The sequence below is a fragment of the Sinocyclocheilus grahami genome, unplaced genomic scaffold (genome assembly GCF_001515645.1).
Source record: "Sinocyclocheilus grahami isolate Dianchi unplaced genomic scaffold, SAMN03320097.WGS_v1.1 scaffold494.1, whole genome shotgun sequence".
NCBI classification, from domain to species: Eukaryota; Metazoa; Chordata; class Actinopteri; order Cypriniformes; family Cyprinidae; genus Sinocyclocheilus; species Sinocyclocheilus grahami.
Genome location: NW_015505673.1, coordinates 103,690 through 121,594, shown reverse-complemented (window position 1 = coordinate 121,594; position 17,905 = coordinate 103,690). Strand labels below are relative to the sequence as shown.

General features: G+C 38.3%; 1 protein-coding gene across 1 annotated transcript in view; it reads right to left on the bottom strand.

The window, feature by feature from the left end:
* The window catches only part of LOC107554202 (CD81 antigen-like), a 16,484-nt gene extending 15,015 nt beyond the window's left edge, over positions 1 to 1,469 (bottom strand). Inside the window, exon 1 of the mRNA XM_016236642.1 lies at positions 1,319 to 1,469. Within this exon, the coding sequence (XP_016092128.1) occupies positions 1,319 to 1,387 (69 nt within the window). The 5' untranslated portion in view covers positions 1,388 to 1,469. The remainder of the gene's footprint in view (positions 1 to 1,318) is intronic.
* Positions 1,470 to 17,905: the final 16,436 nt, after the last annotated feature.

The window sequence follows — 17,905 nt, the reverse complement described above, 5'->3', positions numbered from 1 at the left end:
CACTGTACACTTCACATTTTGGCAACTGTAGCAGATCATCTAGCCTATGTATTCTCTGCATGCGTTTTTGATTTGAACACACAAATATAAGTTTGTGAGTATGACAACTTTGCCCCATGTAGTTACCGGTAGCTAAATATGACAAAACCTCTCTTTTGAGACATTTAGCGTTCTATAAAAACGCTGCATGTATAGTATGTCTTCATTTAGACAGCTACATGTGTGTGTGTGTGTGTGTGTGTGTGTGTGTGACTAACTGAAGGTCTAGCTAAAGGAAAATGCCACTTGTTGGGCACTTTGGCAAAACCTGATGCTAAAATGTCTGAAAATGTGAGGGGAAAAATGCACAGTATATGGTAATGTAATATAAAATACTATTAAATCTTTACGAGATTTCTGTTATTGTGGATACAGAAAACAATCCTAAAGTTCAGACTTGTTAAATAGGAATTTAGGCGTTTCTGCACAATGCTTAGATGCAGAAACCACATTCACATGAATTAATGTTAACAGCTCCAAAAAAATGACTCCGAACTTCATGACAAGTCAGTACGATACACCCAAAGACAGATCTCTCAAACCTTTTAGCCCAAAGAATTTCCTTGACTTTGCTGGTTGTTCATGATTACTGGATAAGGTTTTATATGTATTATTATTTATTTATATATTTAATAGAGAGTTGAGCTAATATAAATTTATTAAAAAAAATTACCCAAAAATTCAAATACTCCCATAACTTATTCCTCTTTTTTTATTAACATCCTATTTTTTCTAATATTTTATTTTAATAGTAATTATTATAATCACTCAGATTAAAAATCCATTTTAATGCATGATTAAATTCAGGAGTTTTATATATATATATATATATTTATATACACACAAATTAGCCATTACATAATAATTACACCAAATAGTGCCGCATTTTCTTTTTTTTTTTCTTTAGTTTTTAGTTTTTGAAAGTTGACCATGAACAAATCTTCTCTGGGTCAAAAGATTCAGTCAGTGGGGTGATTAGTGAATCAAAAACACACAGGACTACAGTGAGCCAGTGTCCGGCTGCTGCCCTCCAAACAAACACACGCTGAAGGAAAAAGGGGCGGATCTTCGCCAGTGGAAAATCTGATTTGAGTCGTACGAGCAGCGACTCTCAGCCTCCCTCCGAAGCTTTACATTCCTGCATGAAGCGCGTAAACACACTAAAACACAGAACGAATACATGACTGGCAAAGTGCATGCAAAACTGACTCCACATTGCGCAATATACTAAAGTACCACACATGATGGCATGCAAATACAACACTACTGCATTACTTACCCAGAATATAAAGTTGAACACGAAGAGGAGATATTTCACACATTTCATCCCGCCTTCAACTTTACCCATGGTGAAAGTATAATGTGACGGGCTCCTCTTTGAAAAGCAGTCCGGCTTGAGGTGTCAAATGCGGAGATGCTGTTGCACTGCACGAGCTCTGTCAACATCTGTACTAGTTGCAGCGGGTGATTTCTTCAGTTTCTCTGTCCCGCCCCACTGAATAATGTGTCAGGGGTAACTCGAGGGGGGATCGGGATGGGCACCGTAGCAATGGCTTCTTTCATGGGACCGTGCGATCCCAGCCAAAGAGAGAAAACTTATAAAAGCGTTTTTTTTATTTTATTTTTTTTTTATGGAGAATTACTGAGCAAACACAAATAAACATCTAGAAACATTTCACAATAAACATAAAAAATTAAAATGAATATGAAAAATTGTATCATGAAACAGTTTTTTTCCCCTTCTTCATAAATGATTCTTTAGGTATTTGTCAGTTTACCTGAATTAGGGTAACTTTTTAATTATGTTAAAGAGTACTATTATATTTCAAAACATGCATGTTGCCACAGTGCCCAATCAGAAAGCTCCAGCTGTGTAATTTAAGAGCATTTTCTCCCAGTTTTCTGCAGCTTTAAAGGGTCATTAAACCCCCAGACTAGGCCTACTTTTCTGAGATTTTAGCAGAGGTGTTTGTGTTGCACATCATAGAAGGCAATGTTAGCATTCGATAGTTCTAACTGTTGGAGAAAACTGGTTAATTTGAAGCTTTTTTTGCACTATTTTCATCTTCCGGGTTTAAAATCTACATTGTGTTGACATCACAATTTGTGACGTGGCAATGGACTACAGTACATCGATGACGGGTCGGTGTCTATTAAATTATTCATGGGACTGCGTGTTCTTATCCTATGAGAAGATGCTTCGCTTAATTATTCACAACAACTTAATTATTATTGTTTTTGCTTTGTAATAAGAGGTCGGCACAAACGCGATTCATTCACTTAGTGAGTGTAACCATTTTTACAGCTCCGTGACGCAACCTGTCAAAAGGCTTATATAAACGCCGCAGAATAAGCCTAAAGTTCTCAGAGGTGCAACAGCACGGATATGTTTTCCATTCAGAGTGCAAATGGCTGTGCATTTATTGGTGTTTTTAACTCGATGGGAGCGAAATGGAACTCTGAACCGCAAGCTGTGTGTGTTGTCTTTCTCCCCTCTTCCCCCTCCACGCCCACTTTTTTAGTGTTTTTTATGGTGAGAACTAACCAGTGCTGAAACAGGGGGTTTCATGACCCTTTAAAGGTTTCATTTGTAAGGCTGTCAGGTCGACATGTTAATTTAGTGAATTTAATATATTAATAACCTACAGGTAATGTGTCCCACCAGACCACACTTAAGCTGTGTTTCAATTCAGGGGCTGCATCCTTAGAAGGCTGCAAAGGTTGAACTGAGCATTGTTAAACGGGACATCCAGCCTAGGGAGGATTTCTTGTGTCGAATCTTGTGTCACATTTGTTCTCTCTTTCATCTTCTTTCTTGTTTTATCTCATTGTCACAATTTAAAAAAAAAAACAACAAGAATAAAAGAAAAAAATGGATATTCAATTGTCTGGGGAAAAAACAGGGTTCACAGCCTGTCTAAACCATAGTACATTTATGAGCATAATAAACAATATAAACTAAAATCTCTCTTAAAAAAGAACAATAAATAAATAAAATCAATCAATAAATCCTGTTGTCACAGGTGGGCAATACTTGGCATATGTGTGTGCGGCTGCGAAGGATCCATGTGTTGTATCCTTCGTGGCCCAGGAAATGAAGGACACAAATTGGGACAGCCTTTGTCGTGCCACTGTGATGCATTCGGTCTTGGAATGCAGCGTTTGAAGGATGCAGCCTCTGAATTGGGAGACAGCTTTAGTCTGCATGTCACATCAGAAAGTCTACCTCAGATAGGGCCTGATGAAATGTGCTTCATTTGATTGAACTTCACTTCCATTGTATGTTCCTCACTATAACCTTGACTTTTGCTATTTTTTTATGAAAATGAGGGATAAAGAAATCATTTTTGGTAAAGAATGCCACAAATGCTGTCAACTGAGCTTAACTTATATTGAACCCAAAATATTCCTTTAATCAGCATACATATCGCATTGCATAATTATACAGTATGCATAATTTAATTCAGTTATCTGTAAGTAATCTGTAACAAATAAAACAGCATGCACATCCGTTTTACTGTATGTGCAAAAAAAGAGTTCAGAGCTGTTGTGCAAGGCATTTCTTAAATTCCAGTCATGTCCTGTCAGCTGTAGCAATTGTGGTGTTTTTATGAAGTGTTGCATCTCAGTGTGCACACTAAGCTGATGTCATAGCCTGCTTTAAAACGTTATGGCAGAACAGCATAATATTAGCTGACACAAAAATAGATTAGATCCTGATTTATCCAACAGTTGTTCTGTAAATCTGACCTGCTTGAGTTGATCAATATTTTAAATTGTCATGTTTAAAATGACAACATGGGTAGCACATTTTGTCAAGCAGAAGAAAAGCCTGTCGTGGTGTGCAGTACTACCACTGTGCTGCCACCATTGCAAAACCTGTCACTGCACAATAACATTTCTCTTTAACTGTGTCAGCATTGCTTTGGTTTTAGTTACTTTTGACTGCACAAAAAGAACAGGATTTGAAATGGAAAGAAATGCATAAGCCAGTGTATTTACACTCACAGACCTTGAACTGGTAAATTATTAAACCTTGTGTGAATCTCGCTAGAAACCTTCAGGGTGTCAGGAACAGGCTCAATTATTCCTCATATAATCAAGTAGTACAGAATGAAATGAATATCTGGATTTTTGTTCAAATTAGCCACCTGCCTTATTTTTCTGCCTTGACAGGGAAGGTGGGTGAAATTGTGATTACTGTTTCCAGTTACAGATTAATGGTGGATACTACAGAGTTCATGCGATTATATCTCTCATTAGAGTGACCCTTCTGAGACACATGCCCGTGCTATTTTTGATCAAAGCAGCCAGGGGCCTGCACTATGTCTTGGTTAATTTACCTTCATTAGCAAATGAACCAGGTAGTCTCCTAGTCTCCAATCACAGAGCAACTGTAATTTGTCTTTCAAAGCTCACGTCTCAATTTAAAACATTTAAAACAGCACAGATTTTTGAATATAGACTCCATATTGAATTTAATGTTGATTAAAAACAAGGCTGTGAGGGATAGACTTACAGTCATTGGTTTGCACTGTATATAGGTCCTAGACCACATTTTCACAACTGTTTTATGGAGTTTTTGTCTTTTGGAGAGACTGGTTGAACAACTGAAATCTGAATTTTCACAGGTAGTTCCTGTAAATGAATCTGATTGGTTGAGCAGCATTCCATGACTGTATATAACAGCTCAACAGCACTGAGACTTTTTACTCTTTGTATTGCTCCGCTTGTCTGTGTTTGGCAATCAAGACAGACTGTGAGGATCTTCATGTTCATCATTCATCATCAACTCATGTGCCCTGCCTCATCTGTTACGCTGCTGCTGCTGCGGCGGCAGAGCAAGTACAGAGACTTGTTACTGCCAATACATCCACAACATGCTGCTGTGAGCATGTAAGAAATATTGCTGCTGCAAATATAACATGCATGAAATAACCCCCATATAGCATACATGAATCACCTCGTAGCAGATCTATACAGGTGGAGCTGGGGAAGGTGGAGGGTTTCTGAAGCAAGCTGCACTGCTACGCAAGCACTACTCATATATTTGAATGTTGAGCAGTGAGCTCATTGGCTACCGAGACAGGAGAGAACCAATCAGCTGTGCCATGTGATAATGATGTCATTAGGTCAGATTGAATTAGACCTATCGAACTGCACCATCTAAAGTTTCATGCCAGAACTCTGTATATTACATATCATTTGTTAGTAAAATGTAAATTGTTGCACATTTTATTAGTGCAGAGATGACTGTGTATTTTGGAAAACATTTGCAAAGAAGCACCACAATTAAATTATGTATGTTAGGAACACAGACTAAAAAAAGATGGATGACACAACTGCACTTCCTTCCACTGGAGAAAAGTGAAGGCAAAATGGCCCGAGATGGTCGCTGCCATCTTGCACTGATGAAGTCATTTGGAACCTGAGTATCTTGAAGTGGAGCTGCAATATAAAATTGTGTATTGTTTATAAATGTCCCACCCAAACTCGCGTAGACCCAACAACAGGCACACAATCATCACGCTACATCCTGCTTTTATAGCATCAACTATCTAACTAAAACCTAAACTTATTAGAAAAACAAACACTTGAATATACCTCAGCGTGATAAAACTATGTAAAATGACAGAAACCTTTGTTGGGAAAAATTTATTTGAAGTGACTTGAATAAATTGTTTTAGTTTGGCTCACGTCCCATTCATGTAGGGTACAGTGCTGGGTAGTGACTGATTACATGTCATCTGGATTACGTAATCAGATCCCAAAAATTAACTACTTGTAACTAAAGTATGTTACATTTTCAGACAGTTACTTTTTTATTGATTACATAATTATATAATGTTCACACAATAGCAATACATTATTCATAATTTATTGATTCGCCCTAATTGTTTTTCATCTTTTAAATTTACCTTTCTAAAATAGCCTAAGTCTTCCAGGTTTGTGAACATTCACACAAATACTTTTTTTTGTCAGTTTTGTGGCTATACTTATAACAGAAAATTGAGAAGCCACACGGCATTTGACCACTGGATTTACAAAAGTCATTTAAATTTTAAAAAGTGTTTTCTCAACATTTTCTCAACAAATTATTAACTTTTCATTAAATTCACAAACAACCTACAGTTCCTTTTCAGTCGGTCACTCTCGGCGTCACGTCGGATGACCGACGGATTAGGATCTCGCTTAGAGAGACCAATCTACTTCAAGCGCAAACTAAACGAGCTAATGCACATTGGCATGCGATTATTGCATCCAGCTGCTGCTGATCACAGCGTGAGTATAAGTAGGCAGCAGATGCAGCACATATTCAGCTTTACGCTTCGGAGCCGAGCGGTTCTATCGTTCTGCTCCTGACCTTCTACGTAGAGAAGTAAAAACTACTAGGCCATTCCTGCGGTTTGCGTTCGAGGGGCGGGCATACCAATACAAGGTCCTGTCCTTCGGGCTGTCCCTGTCGCCCCGTGTCTTCACGAAAGTTACGGAGGCAGCCCTTGTTCCCATGAGAGAACAGGGCATTCGCATTCTCAGCTACCTCGACGATTGGCTCATACTCGCTCAGTCTCAGGATTAGTTGTGCGAACACAGGGATTTGGTACTTTCACACCTCAGCCTGTTGGGCCTTCGGGTCAACTGGGAAAAGAGCAAACTCTCCCCGACGCAGAGGATCTCTTTTCTCGGTATGGAGTTGGACTCGGTCAAACAGAGAGCACGCCTCACGCAGGAACGTGCTCAGTCGGTGTTGAACTGCTTGAATACATTCAAGAGCAGGATGGCGGTCCCACTGAAACAGTTTCAGAGGCTGCTGGGGCATATGTCAGCTACGGCGGTAGTCACGCTGCTGGGGCTGCTCCATATGAGACCGCTGCAGCACTGGCTTCATGGCCGAGTCCTGAGGTGGGCGTGGTAACGCGGCACTTTCTGGGGTCCAAGTTACACCAGCCTGCCGCCAAACCTTCACCCCGTGGTCAGACCTTGCGTTCCTCTGGGCAGGAGTGCCCCTAGAGCAGGTCTCCAGGCATGCTGTGGTTTGCACGGATGCCTCAACCACCAGCTGGGGGGCCACGTACAACGGGCTTGCAGTGTCAGGGGTCGCGTCGTGCTGTTCACATTCCTGGGCTGCTCAACCGGGCAGCCGACGAGCTGTCCCGAGCTGCGCTCCAGGGAGAATGGCGACTCCATCCCCAGACGGTCCAGCTGGTTTGAATCCTCCACGGCCCCCCTCTATACCCTCTTGGGACCTGACTCTAGTGCTCACAGGCCTAGCTGGTCTGCCAGGTCACCCTGATCACCCTGGCTTTTCAGGCACAGGGTGTGCCCTGCCTGTTCAGGTTGCGAGCTCACTCAACTAGAAGTGTTGCGTCCTCCTGGGCGCTGGCTCGTGGTGCCTCGTTGGCGGATATCTGTAGAGCTGCGGGCTGGGTGACCCCTAACACGTTCTTCAGAGAGTCCATATAGTAGACCCTGTTGAGCTCCTCCGTCCCCTCGGCAGCCAGACGTGGCGGAGCGTCCGGCGCCAGGCCTTCACTTGTTGAATACTCGAGAACCGGTAGAAGGCTGGGTTCCATATGTAAGACCTAAGTGGATCCCATATGTATAAAGTCCATGGTATAGCTTCGAGCCTGTGTTTCCCCGTCAGACTTCTGCCATTCCAAGAGGGTTACAATCACCTTCATTCTTCCATATGCACCTAAGGAATGTTCATATGTGTATTTGCTTCCGAAACCTCCTTTGGGAAGGTTGGAGCTTCCGTAACGTCCCTGTTCCAAGTAGAACGGGTACGTTTCCCAGTGTTATCCAGTCTTACTCATTGGGTAGTGCCATAGTAGCAGTAGCTTGTCCTCTTGTGAAGCCCTGGCCTACGCCAAAAATAGGGGCGCAGGTGGCTTCCACAGGACACTGGAAGGGGCAGTAGCTGTGGCCTTTTGGTAGGATCCCAATTCGTCGGTCATCCGACGTGACGTCGAGAGTGACCAACTGAAAGGTAACGGTCTCGGTTATGTATGTTAACCCTCGTTCCCTGAAGGAGGGAACGGAGACGTCACGTCCCGTCGCCACAGCTCCTGTACCACCGCTGAGCGGCCGGGTCACCGACTCGGCTCCTCAGCGAAAACCTGAATATGCGCTGCATCTGCTGCCTACTTATACTCACGCTGTGATCAGCAGCAGCTGGATGCAATAATCGCATGCCAATGTACATTGGCTCTTTTAGTTTACACTCGAAGTAGATTGGTCTCTCTAAAAGAGATCCCAATTCGTTGGTCATGCGACGTGACGTCTCCGTTCCCTCCTTCAGGGAATGAGGGTTACCATACGTAACTGAGATGTTCCTTCACAAACCCCAGTTTGGGAAACCTTGCCTTAATGTAATGTTTAATGCACTTCATGCTGTTAATAACAATGAATGGAATATATTTTCTTTCTCTTTGCATTTTCTATGGAACACGATTATCCTATTTAAATGTGATAAATATGAGTTGCGTCAAAAGTAATTTAAAAGCAATCAAAAAGTAGTCTAATTATATTACCTAAAATATGTGATATAATAGATTACGTTACTAGCTACAGTTTCTGTCATGTAGCCTAATTTGGAATCAGTAACAGATTATAATTTTCATGTAATCCAGCAATGCATGGAGCAGGCGGGGTTTATGACCGATACTGCAACCAGCCACCAGCGGAAAAAATTTTTTTGGCTTCACTTTTCATGACATGTGTGGCACATATGGTTAGAAACTACATAACAGACATTTAGTTTATTTTAAAGAGCAAAGTATTGAAAATCTAAATGTGTAAATGAACCTCTGTAAAACTTTACCCATTGGGTAATCAAAAGTTCTAACAGTTTGAATTTGCCAATATTTAGTTTAAAATATTTTTTTTTATTTTAATGATTAGGGCTGTCGTTTTATAGCGTGTTAATTTAATGAAAAGGTTATGTAAAAATAACGAGAGAGCGATCACAGGAGTGCTGTCCCGAATAGCACGAGTGCAAATGTGATTTTATACAACAGTTCAGTAAGAAAATAGTAGCCTACCTATAAAGCCACAGCAGAACTGTTGTGCGTCTCCGATCAACACAGACAGCGGTGATTCATTCCTGAATGAATCCGCAGTTTGAACGAATCGAATGAATGAATGACTCAATGACTTACTCATAAAGACATTTACCGCCACGTACTGGCAGTTTTAGTTTATTATTTAGTATATAATTTAATTAAAGAAAAAGTGAAAGAAAAATTCTGTCGTCATTTACTCACCCTCATGTTGTTTCAAACCTGTATCACTTACTTTCTTTTATGGAACATAAAAGAAAATAATGAAGAATGTTGGTAACTTTGCTGCTTTGGTTATGACTTACATTGTATGTTATATTTCTCAAATTATCTTTATGTTTCATAGTTCATGTTAGGCCATTGTAGCCTAAACGTTTATGTGTAAAAAATATGTTATCAAATAAAATATTTCTTTCTAAAGCTACTTTTTGTAATATCTACTTGATACTTTTCTCATTTCACACAATATGTATACATATCTTACATTTTTCATTCATAAGCAAAACATTTTAAATGGTATTCCATCTTTTCCTCTTCTTAAAATTTAATTAAACTCTTTTCTAAAATCCCAGACAAAACCCTAAGATTTCTTAAATATTATAGAGAAATACTGAAAGAAAATAACAATAGGCCTAGATGCTTACCTTGTGTATCGGTGTCTATATGTTACTGTACGAATACACTTTTATTGTGTGTGTGTTTTTTTTTTGTCGTGTTGTCATTTATATTGAGGTTATGTTTATTGTAGGCCAATATCAAATTCTAAATAAATCATTTCAAATTCAAATATAATTATATAAAATTCTAATATAAATATATAAAAAAATAGATAAAACTAACTAACTATACATATTTTTTATATTTTGATATTTAGGCTAATTGTAACTATTATTACATTGTTGTAAGATATGTTGTTTATAGAAAAAATGCGAACACCATTACAAATTGGACAGGCCCTCAGTGACTCTTTCTGCATTATACGTCATTAAACCAATAGACTGTGAGTCATTTGAATCATTTACTCAAAAACCCTGATTCAGTAACTTTCAGTAACTAAACAATTTTGTCTTTATGAATGAATAATTGAATCATTTACTCAACGATATTTTCAAAAACACTGAATCATTCAAGAACAAGTCACCACTACTGTCTGTTACTGAGTGTTGCAGCCTGGATGTAGGCGCCTATTAAAAATGTGAGTCTCATTATCAACTTATTGTTTATTTAACCGTTTTGTAAACGCAATAGCAAACAATGGTGCTGCCTTGTTACACAAATAACTTCTCAGAAAAGGCTCAATTTCATTTTAACTTAATATATATAGGCTATATATTTTTTAAATAGTAAGGGAGGCTTGAGGTGGGGTCACATTTACAGTTGTTCGGAGAAATTTCTTGGGCGAAATACAGTCCTGTGAATAGGAATTCGAACAAACACGTGAGAGCGAACGGTGACCAACAAAAAAGTGCTTGGTTTTAAAGTGACTTTGTGCGAGGTATGCTTCACGGCACGCATCGCTACACTCTAAAAAATGCTGGGTTAAAAAGGGACACACCCAGCTATTGGGTTGTTTTGACCCCACTACTGTAAAGACAATGGACCCATTTTGCCCCCGAAATTTCGCCACAATATTCACATTCCTGCTAATAAAGGACCACAACTCATTGATTGCTTTATTAATATGTAATTTAATTTAGAGGATGAATATTAATTCTCAAATTCATCTTAGCCACTGTCCCAATAATCCGAAGGTCAGTGTGGCATCTGGCTAAAGAATATAAACATTCAGTAGGCTACATTTTAAAAGCACAAGATATCTCCTAAAAACATTGAGCACTCAAGGACGCACTGTTAAACCGTCGTTATGTAGGTCCCAGAGAAGTCTACTTACTTCCTTTGAGAGCACTTATCCCAGAGGATGATGGGGCTGTATCCTGGCAACAAAAAGCCATATCCATATCCTGGCAACCGGAGAGAGAGAGAGAGAGAGAGAGAGAGAGAGAGAGAGAGAGGGGGAAGACAGAGGGCAACAGTTGAGCTCCGTCCTTTGAGAGTCACGCCTTTATTTCTGTAACAGAAGAGTCTAGAATACACTGGGTGTAAATGGGGGTCATGGGAAGACATTTTGTCCGATTCATTGACCGATTACATAATCTCTATGTGCTAATTTGTGCAAGATGAAGTGAATTTGAAGCCAGAATACTAGTATATATTTTCTATGTTGCCTCTCACTCTGAAGAAGAACGTTTGCATGTTTCTCTAAGGAGGCACTTGTCTCTTGTGGGACAACAGAACGATATGAGCAGATGTGCTGTTAACCTCAAGAGACTTGAAAGAAGATAATCACGTAATGATGTGCCGCTGTGTGCGTGTGTGTGTGTTATTTTGTGCTATCCTTTTTGTAGACAACATTTCTCCTGGGTGGCCCTCAGGGGTCCAATGTCTGCTACTGTTCCCTTCAGCATTAGTTTCAAACCAAATGTATCACAGCAGCAGATTTTAATTCCTAACATTTTGGTAATGGAAGCTAAACCTAATTAAACATTTCAGGAACAAATCAGTAACATTATCTGTCCTGTATTACCAGTGAACTCACATTTGGAGGCCGGCCTGCTTGAACTGTGAGTGAAGACCTTTATATTTAGGATCAGATCAACAAATATAAGAAAATTCTGACTGGACCATTTTTAACAAACACTTCTCTCCTTTACAAGGAGAGTTCACCCACAAATACTGAAAATATTTACACATGAAAGTTAGACTGGAAGAATATAATCTATATTCATATAAATATATTAATGTAACTCCTCTGTAAAGTATGAAGTGTCTGAAAACAGTTTCTCATATTAATTTATCAATTAAATAAATGGGTTGATAGCTTCTTTTATTAACAAAGAAGATTAACAAAAAAACTCCTCAGTGACTGTTGAGATGGGTTATAGTTTAGTACTTTCAAAATAGTAAAGTTAAATTGATATGCCCAAAATACAACTGAATTTCGTTTAATTAGCTGACATATTAGAGAAAGTGGTACAAAGAGAGATGGATTTGTTGGATCAGGAATATGTTGTTTTATGCGAGCAGCCAATATGGTTTTCTGGTCTATTTTTAGGTGTTATTATTATAAAATAATTACATTAAATATGTAATTATTAACATTTAATAAATAATTAAATATGTTATTATTTTATGTATATAAAATATGCTTAATTGACCTGAAAATGATGAGCATTTTTCTTATTTTTCTTGATCTGTCATTTGACATTTGACATCGTAGCCTAATGGTTAGAGAGTCGGACTCATAACCCAAAGGTTGCGGGTTTGAGTCTCGTACTGGCAGGGATTGTAGGTCTCTTCCGCCTTCAATACCACGACTGAGGTGCCCTTGAGCAAGGCACTGAACCCCCAACTGGGTGCTGCAGCATAAATGGCTGCCCACTGCTCCGTGTGTGTGTGTGTGTGTGTGTTAAATGCAGAGCACTAATTCTAAGTATGGGTCACCATACTTGACCTCACGTCACTTTCACTTTTTTTCACTTTAGAGACCTCATACGTTTGAACACAAGATGGTGCACTTACTCTATTTACATGGAATCGTAGACTTCAAACTCTGATCAACAAACACTGAGCAGCGAAAGCAGTTTGCTTTCCTTATGATAAGCATTGTTAAACATTTTAAGTCTAAACTGTTTCTGCTGACATTCAAGACAATGGCACTTTTGATGATAGAAAACTATAGGATATAGTCACATATTATTATGTAACCAATTGCTTACCCAAACCTGTACACGACTGTAACAAGCTTGTTAAAGTTACCCACGCTTGAGGCATCACAAGGAATGTCTGTCAGATATTCTCATATCAAAGACAAGTCTTGGCATGACATAATTCCAGTTTAACAATATTCACAGGAAAAGAAAATGAGACTGGCACATGTGTTTTCGGCAGTCTTTATGATATCTAATACATGCTATTGTTGCGCGTGACACTGAAACTCTGACAGCGGCCTCTGCAGCCGCAACAGTCTTTCCAGTTCAAACACATTTTGAACTCGTACGGCATGTTATCAATGACTTCTGAGGTGCACTTCAGTGAGTTTGCTTTGAATGGCTTTAATCCAGTTATAGTGACATTGACACCTACATAAGAAGCTGGAAAGGTGCTTTGCTTGTACTTACAGTATCTGCAGCTATTTACTACTTGTGTGCAAGAGGACTTTATGCCAGCATGCCCTCAAGTTCAGTAGCTTTCTGTTGCACATGCATATTATTAAATAATACTTATTGTTTGTAAAACTCATTTTGTAAATGTATATAACTTATTGGTAACACTTTACAATAAGGTTCTTTTAGTTAATAAGGTGGGTTGATAATAAAGGCCTTCTGAAGTGAAGCGATGCATTTGTGTAAGAATAATATTCATATTTAAAACGTTATTAACTGTGATCTCTAGCTTCCGCTTACCGTCGTATGTGGCGTTCCAGCGGATGACGTAGGAATAGCGTGAGCTCCGGTCCAGGACATTTTTTTTATATAACTCTGACTGTAAAAAAGAATTCATTGTTATTTTCCGTTAATTCATTGTTGTTAGTTTTATAGTTAATATTAGATGCTTTTTTGTATAATTATTTTGTATATACATGCACACACACATTGCCATTTAAAAGTTTTTTTTTTAAAAGAAATATATTTATTCGGTAAGGACACATTAAATTGATCAAAAATGAAATTGAATGATCAAATAATTCTGAAAATAAAGAATAAAAAATACAGCTTTAAATCACAGGAATAAATTACATCGTTTAAAATATATTCACGTTTACCATTTTTTAAATGGTAAAAAAATATTTCACAATATTACTGTGCTTTACTGTATTTTTAACAAATATATGCAGCATTGGTGAGCATGAAACTTTCAAAAAAAAAAAAATAAAAATAATATATATATATATCATACCAACCCAAAACATTTGGATGATATAATTAAAAAGCATTTAACATTGAATAACATCAGCTGATTAATTAACTAACAATGTTGAATCAACTGATTGTGTTAATAATCTGGCAAAATTATGGAAAAACATTATGCTTTGTATAAACCTTTTGGCATTTTTAGATTTTAACTGAGACATTTTATCAAGCACACTATTGGACGGTCCCCCAATGTAGGTGATTTCATGTTTTATAATCATTAGAGGACATTTGGTCACCTGCCCCACACACACATATTCTCTCCCATGGTCTTCTGTCTCTGTCTGAACTCTGTAACCATAAGACATGAACACCTTCTTGCACGGACAGAGGTTCAGTCAGGACACTCTCTCAGGAACCGCTGCCAGGAGCTTCATTAATTCACGATGCCCATACAAGATCCCAGATGCCGTGCAGTGTGCACCTCACCCCCGGCAAGACAGCTGCTGTGCTTTACACATGGTCTCCTTCATGGTTTTAGTTGCACTTACTAATGCCGATCTGTCTTTCCCATTGTTTATCTTCTGGAGGCGACCCGAGATCCCAGAGCGAGATTCTAGCCTGAAATGTCTGCTAGACGTTCCAGGTCACCTCACACGGATGATTGCACCATGAGTGCAAGTTTAGTTTCATTTATTTGAGCCCTTTTTTATGATCCAACATGGACTGGAAAGAACAGAACTCGAGGAATCCCAGCTAGTCCCTTAGTAGCCGGTTCCAGACAATATATCCATCACTGAGCGGGAAACAGACAGGGAGATGCTTTTGTTGAGTGCCAACTCTACGTCAGTGGATGAACTTATGATACACATCTGTCGACATTGAACAAGAAAAAAAGTTGTTGCTGTGCATTATAAACGGCAACTCTCTTTCATTTACATTGGATCAAATGCTACAATAGATGAGATGATGTCTTGCTAGGTCAGCTTTAAAAAAGGACATTGCCAAAAGCTGATACGCTTACATGGCATCTGTAATAGTTTTCCAAATGAGACATTAAATATTTCATATTCCATATCCCATTACTAGATTTGCATTACCACTACTTCTCAAATGAATAGCATTAACGTTTTAGCTCAGCTGTTTACATTTAACTAGGGTTTAAAGTACTTAGAAGGCTACCTGTTAGCATTTTCAAAAGAAATATATTTATTCGGTAAGGACACATTAAATTGATCAAAAATGAAATTGAATGATCAAATAATTCTGAAAATAAATAAATAAATAAATCAGCATATCAGATTTCTGAAGGATCATGTGACACTGAAGACTGGAGTAATGATGCTGAAAATACAGCTTTAAATCACAGGAATAAATTACATCGTTTAAAATATATTCACGTTTACCATTTTTTAAATGGTAAAAAAATATTTCACAATATTACTGTGCTTTACTGTATTTTTAACAAATATATGCAGCATTGGTGAGCATGAAACTTTCAAAAAAAAAAAAATAAAAATAATATATATATATATCATACCAACCCAAAACATTTGGATGATATAATTAAAAAGCATTTAACATTGAATAACATCAGCTGATTAATTAACTAACAATGTTGAATCAACTGATTGTGTTAATAATCTGGCAAAATTATGGAAAAACATTATGCTTTGTATAAACCTTTTGGCATTTTTAGATTTTAACTGAGACATTTTATCAAGCACACTATTGGACGGTCCCCCAATGTAGGTGATTTCATGTTTTATAATCATTAGAGGACATTTGGTCACCTGCCCCACACACACATATTCTCTCCCATGGTCTTCTGTCTCTGTCTGAACTCTGTAACCATAAGACATGAACACCTTCTTGCACGGACAGAGGTTCAGTCAGGACACTCTCTCAGGAACCGCTGCCAGGAGCTTCATTAATTCACGATGCCCATACAAGATCCCAGATGCCGTGCAGTGTGCACCTCACCCCCGGCAAGACAGCTGCTGTGCTTTACACATGGTCTCCTTCATGGTTTTAGTTGCACTTACTAATGCCGATCTGTCTTTCCCATTGTTTATCTTCTGGAGGCGACCCGAGATCCCAGAGCGAGATTCTAGCCTGAAATGTCTGCTAGACGTTCCAGGTCACCTCACACGGATGATTGCACCATGAGTGCAAGTTTAGTTTCATTTATTTGAGCCCTTTTTTATGATCCAACATGGACTGGAAAGAACAGAACTCGAGGAATCCCAGCTAGTCCCTTAGTAGCCGGTTCCAGACAATATATCCATCACTGAGCGGGAAACAGACAGGGAGATGCTTTTGTTGAGTGCCAACTCTACGTCAGTGGATGAACTTATGATACACATCTGTCGACATTGAACAAGAAAAAAAGTTGTTGCTGTGCATTATAAACGGCAACTCTCTTTCATTTACATTGGATCAAATGCTACAATAGATGAGATGATGTCTTGCTAGGTCAGCTTTAAAAAAGGACATTGCCAAAAGCTGATACGCTTACATGGCATCTGTAATAGTTTTCCAAATGAGACATTAAATATTTCATATTCCATATCCCATTACTAGATTTGCATTACCACTACTTCTCAAATGAATAGCATTAACGTTTTAGCTCAGCTGTTTACATTTAACTAGGGTTTAAAGTACTTAGAAGGCTACCTGTTAGCATTTTCATTCATCTCAATTGTTTCTTGGCTAGCACAAACAGTTCTGGAAGTATGCGACCGGAATTCTGCTATCAGTGCAACGCAACCGATTAGCTTTGGTAGGGGCTAACGGCTAAAGCTAACAAATACTGACACCCTGGATGAGTTGCATGGTGCATTGCAATAATTTCTGGAATTTAATTCCTGGTTCAAACTAGACCCTTGTGAAAAAGTACACTTTTAGTTGAACTTGAGTGTGTGTGTGTTTTTTGGACCCAATTAAGTAGGACTTTAGTACATCGTTATATGCAATTTCATAAGTCTTTGAAGTATGGTTAATGTGAACTGTTGAATGTGAGGTGTGGTAACCGTAGTATAAACAGAATAATTCACAACAGGCCGTTGAATTATTAGAAAATAATGCACACCCGAGGTGGTGATGCAGCCACGATGTGAAGTACATTCTGACAGTGTTCCTGTAGCTCAAATGGCCAATATGCCATTTGCTACTAGCAATGGATCTAAATTGCGTTGATAAAAGCATCAACTCTTTCCACACCTTGAAAAAAGTGTCCTACTTGTAAAACACTCCATCAAGGGGTGATTTTCAAACTTTGATCTTGTAAAGGTATAACATTTATGAAAATTACTCTGGAGCAATACCTTAAGGTACGAAAGCTATAAGGTACATCTTTGTACATTTATTTACCCCTAAATGCTACTTACACCTCAGATATAAGTACCTCAAATGTACATTTTATTACTTTAAACATATTTATATGTACCTAAAGTTTACATTTCGGTAACTTTTTAAAGTGTGAGAGAAATTATCCACAAAAGGAAGGTTAAATGCAGCTCTGTATGCAGTTCTTCCAACACAGTCTTATGGTAGTCCGTAGCTCGTAATTTGTGCACAACTCAATCTCATTCCTAGTTGGACCTTCATGCTTGCTTTTGTCGTACGAATTAATACAAAATCGTAAAATAGTCACGTTTTCCATTAGATGGGGTAGGTTATTTGCACTAAATTAACTGCTTTTGTGGAAAGTACGTTTTAATGAGAATACTGAATGAAATTACAACAGAAGCAGTCTTGCATTGACATACTGAAGTGAGGTGTTTAATAAATAAGAGCATCAACAACACAACAAAAGCTTGCTTTATGTATACTGTATATACACACACACACACACATATATATATATATATTCTGACTGTATAAACTATATAA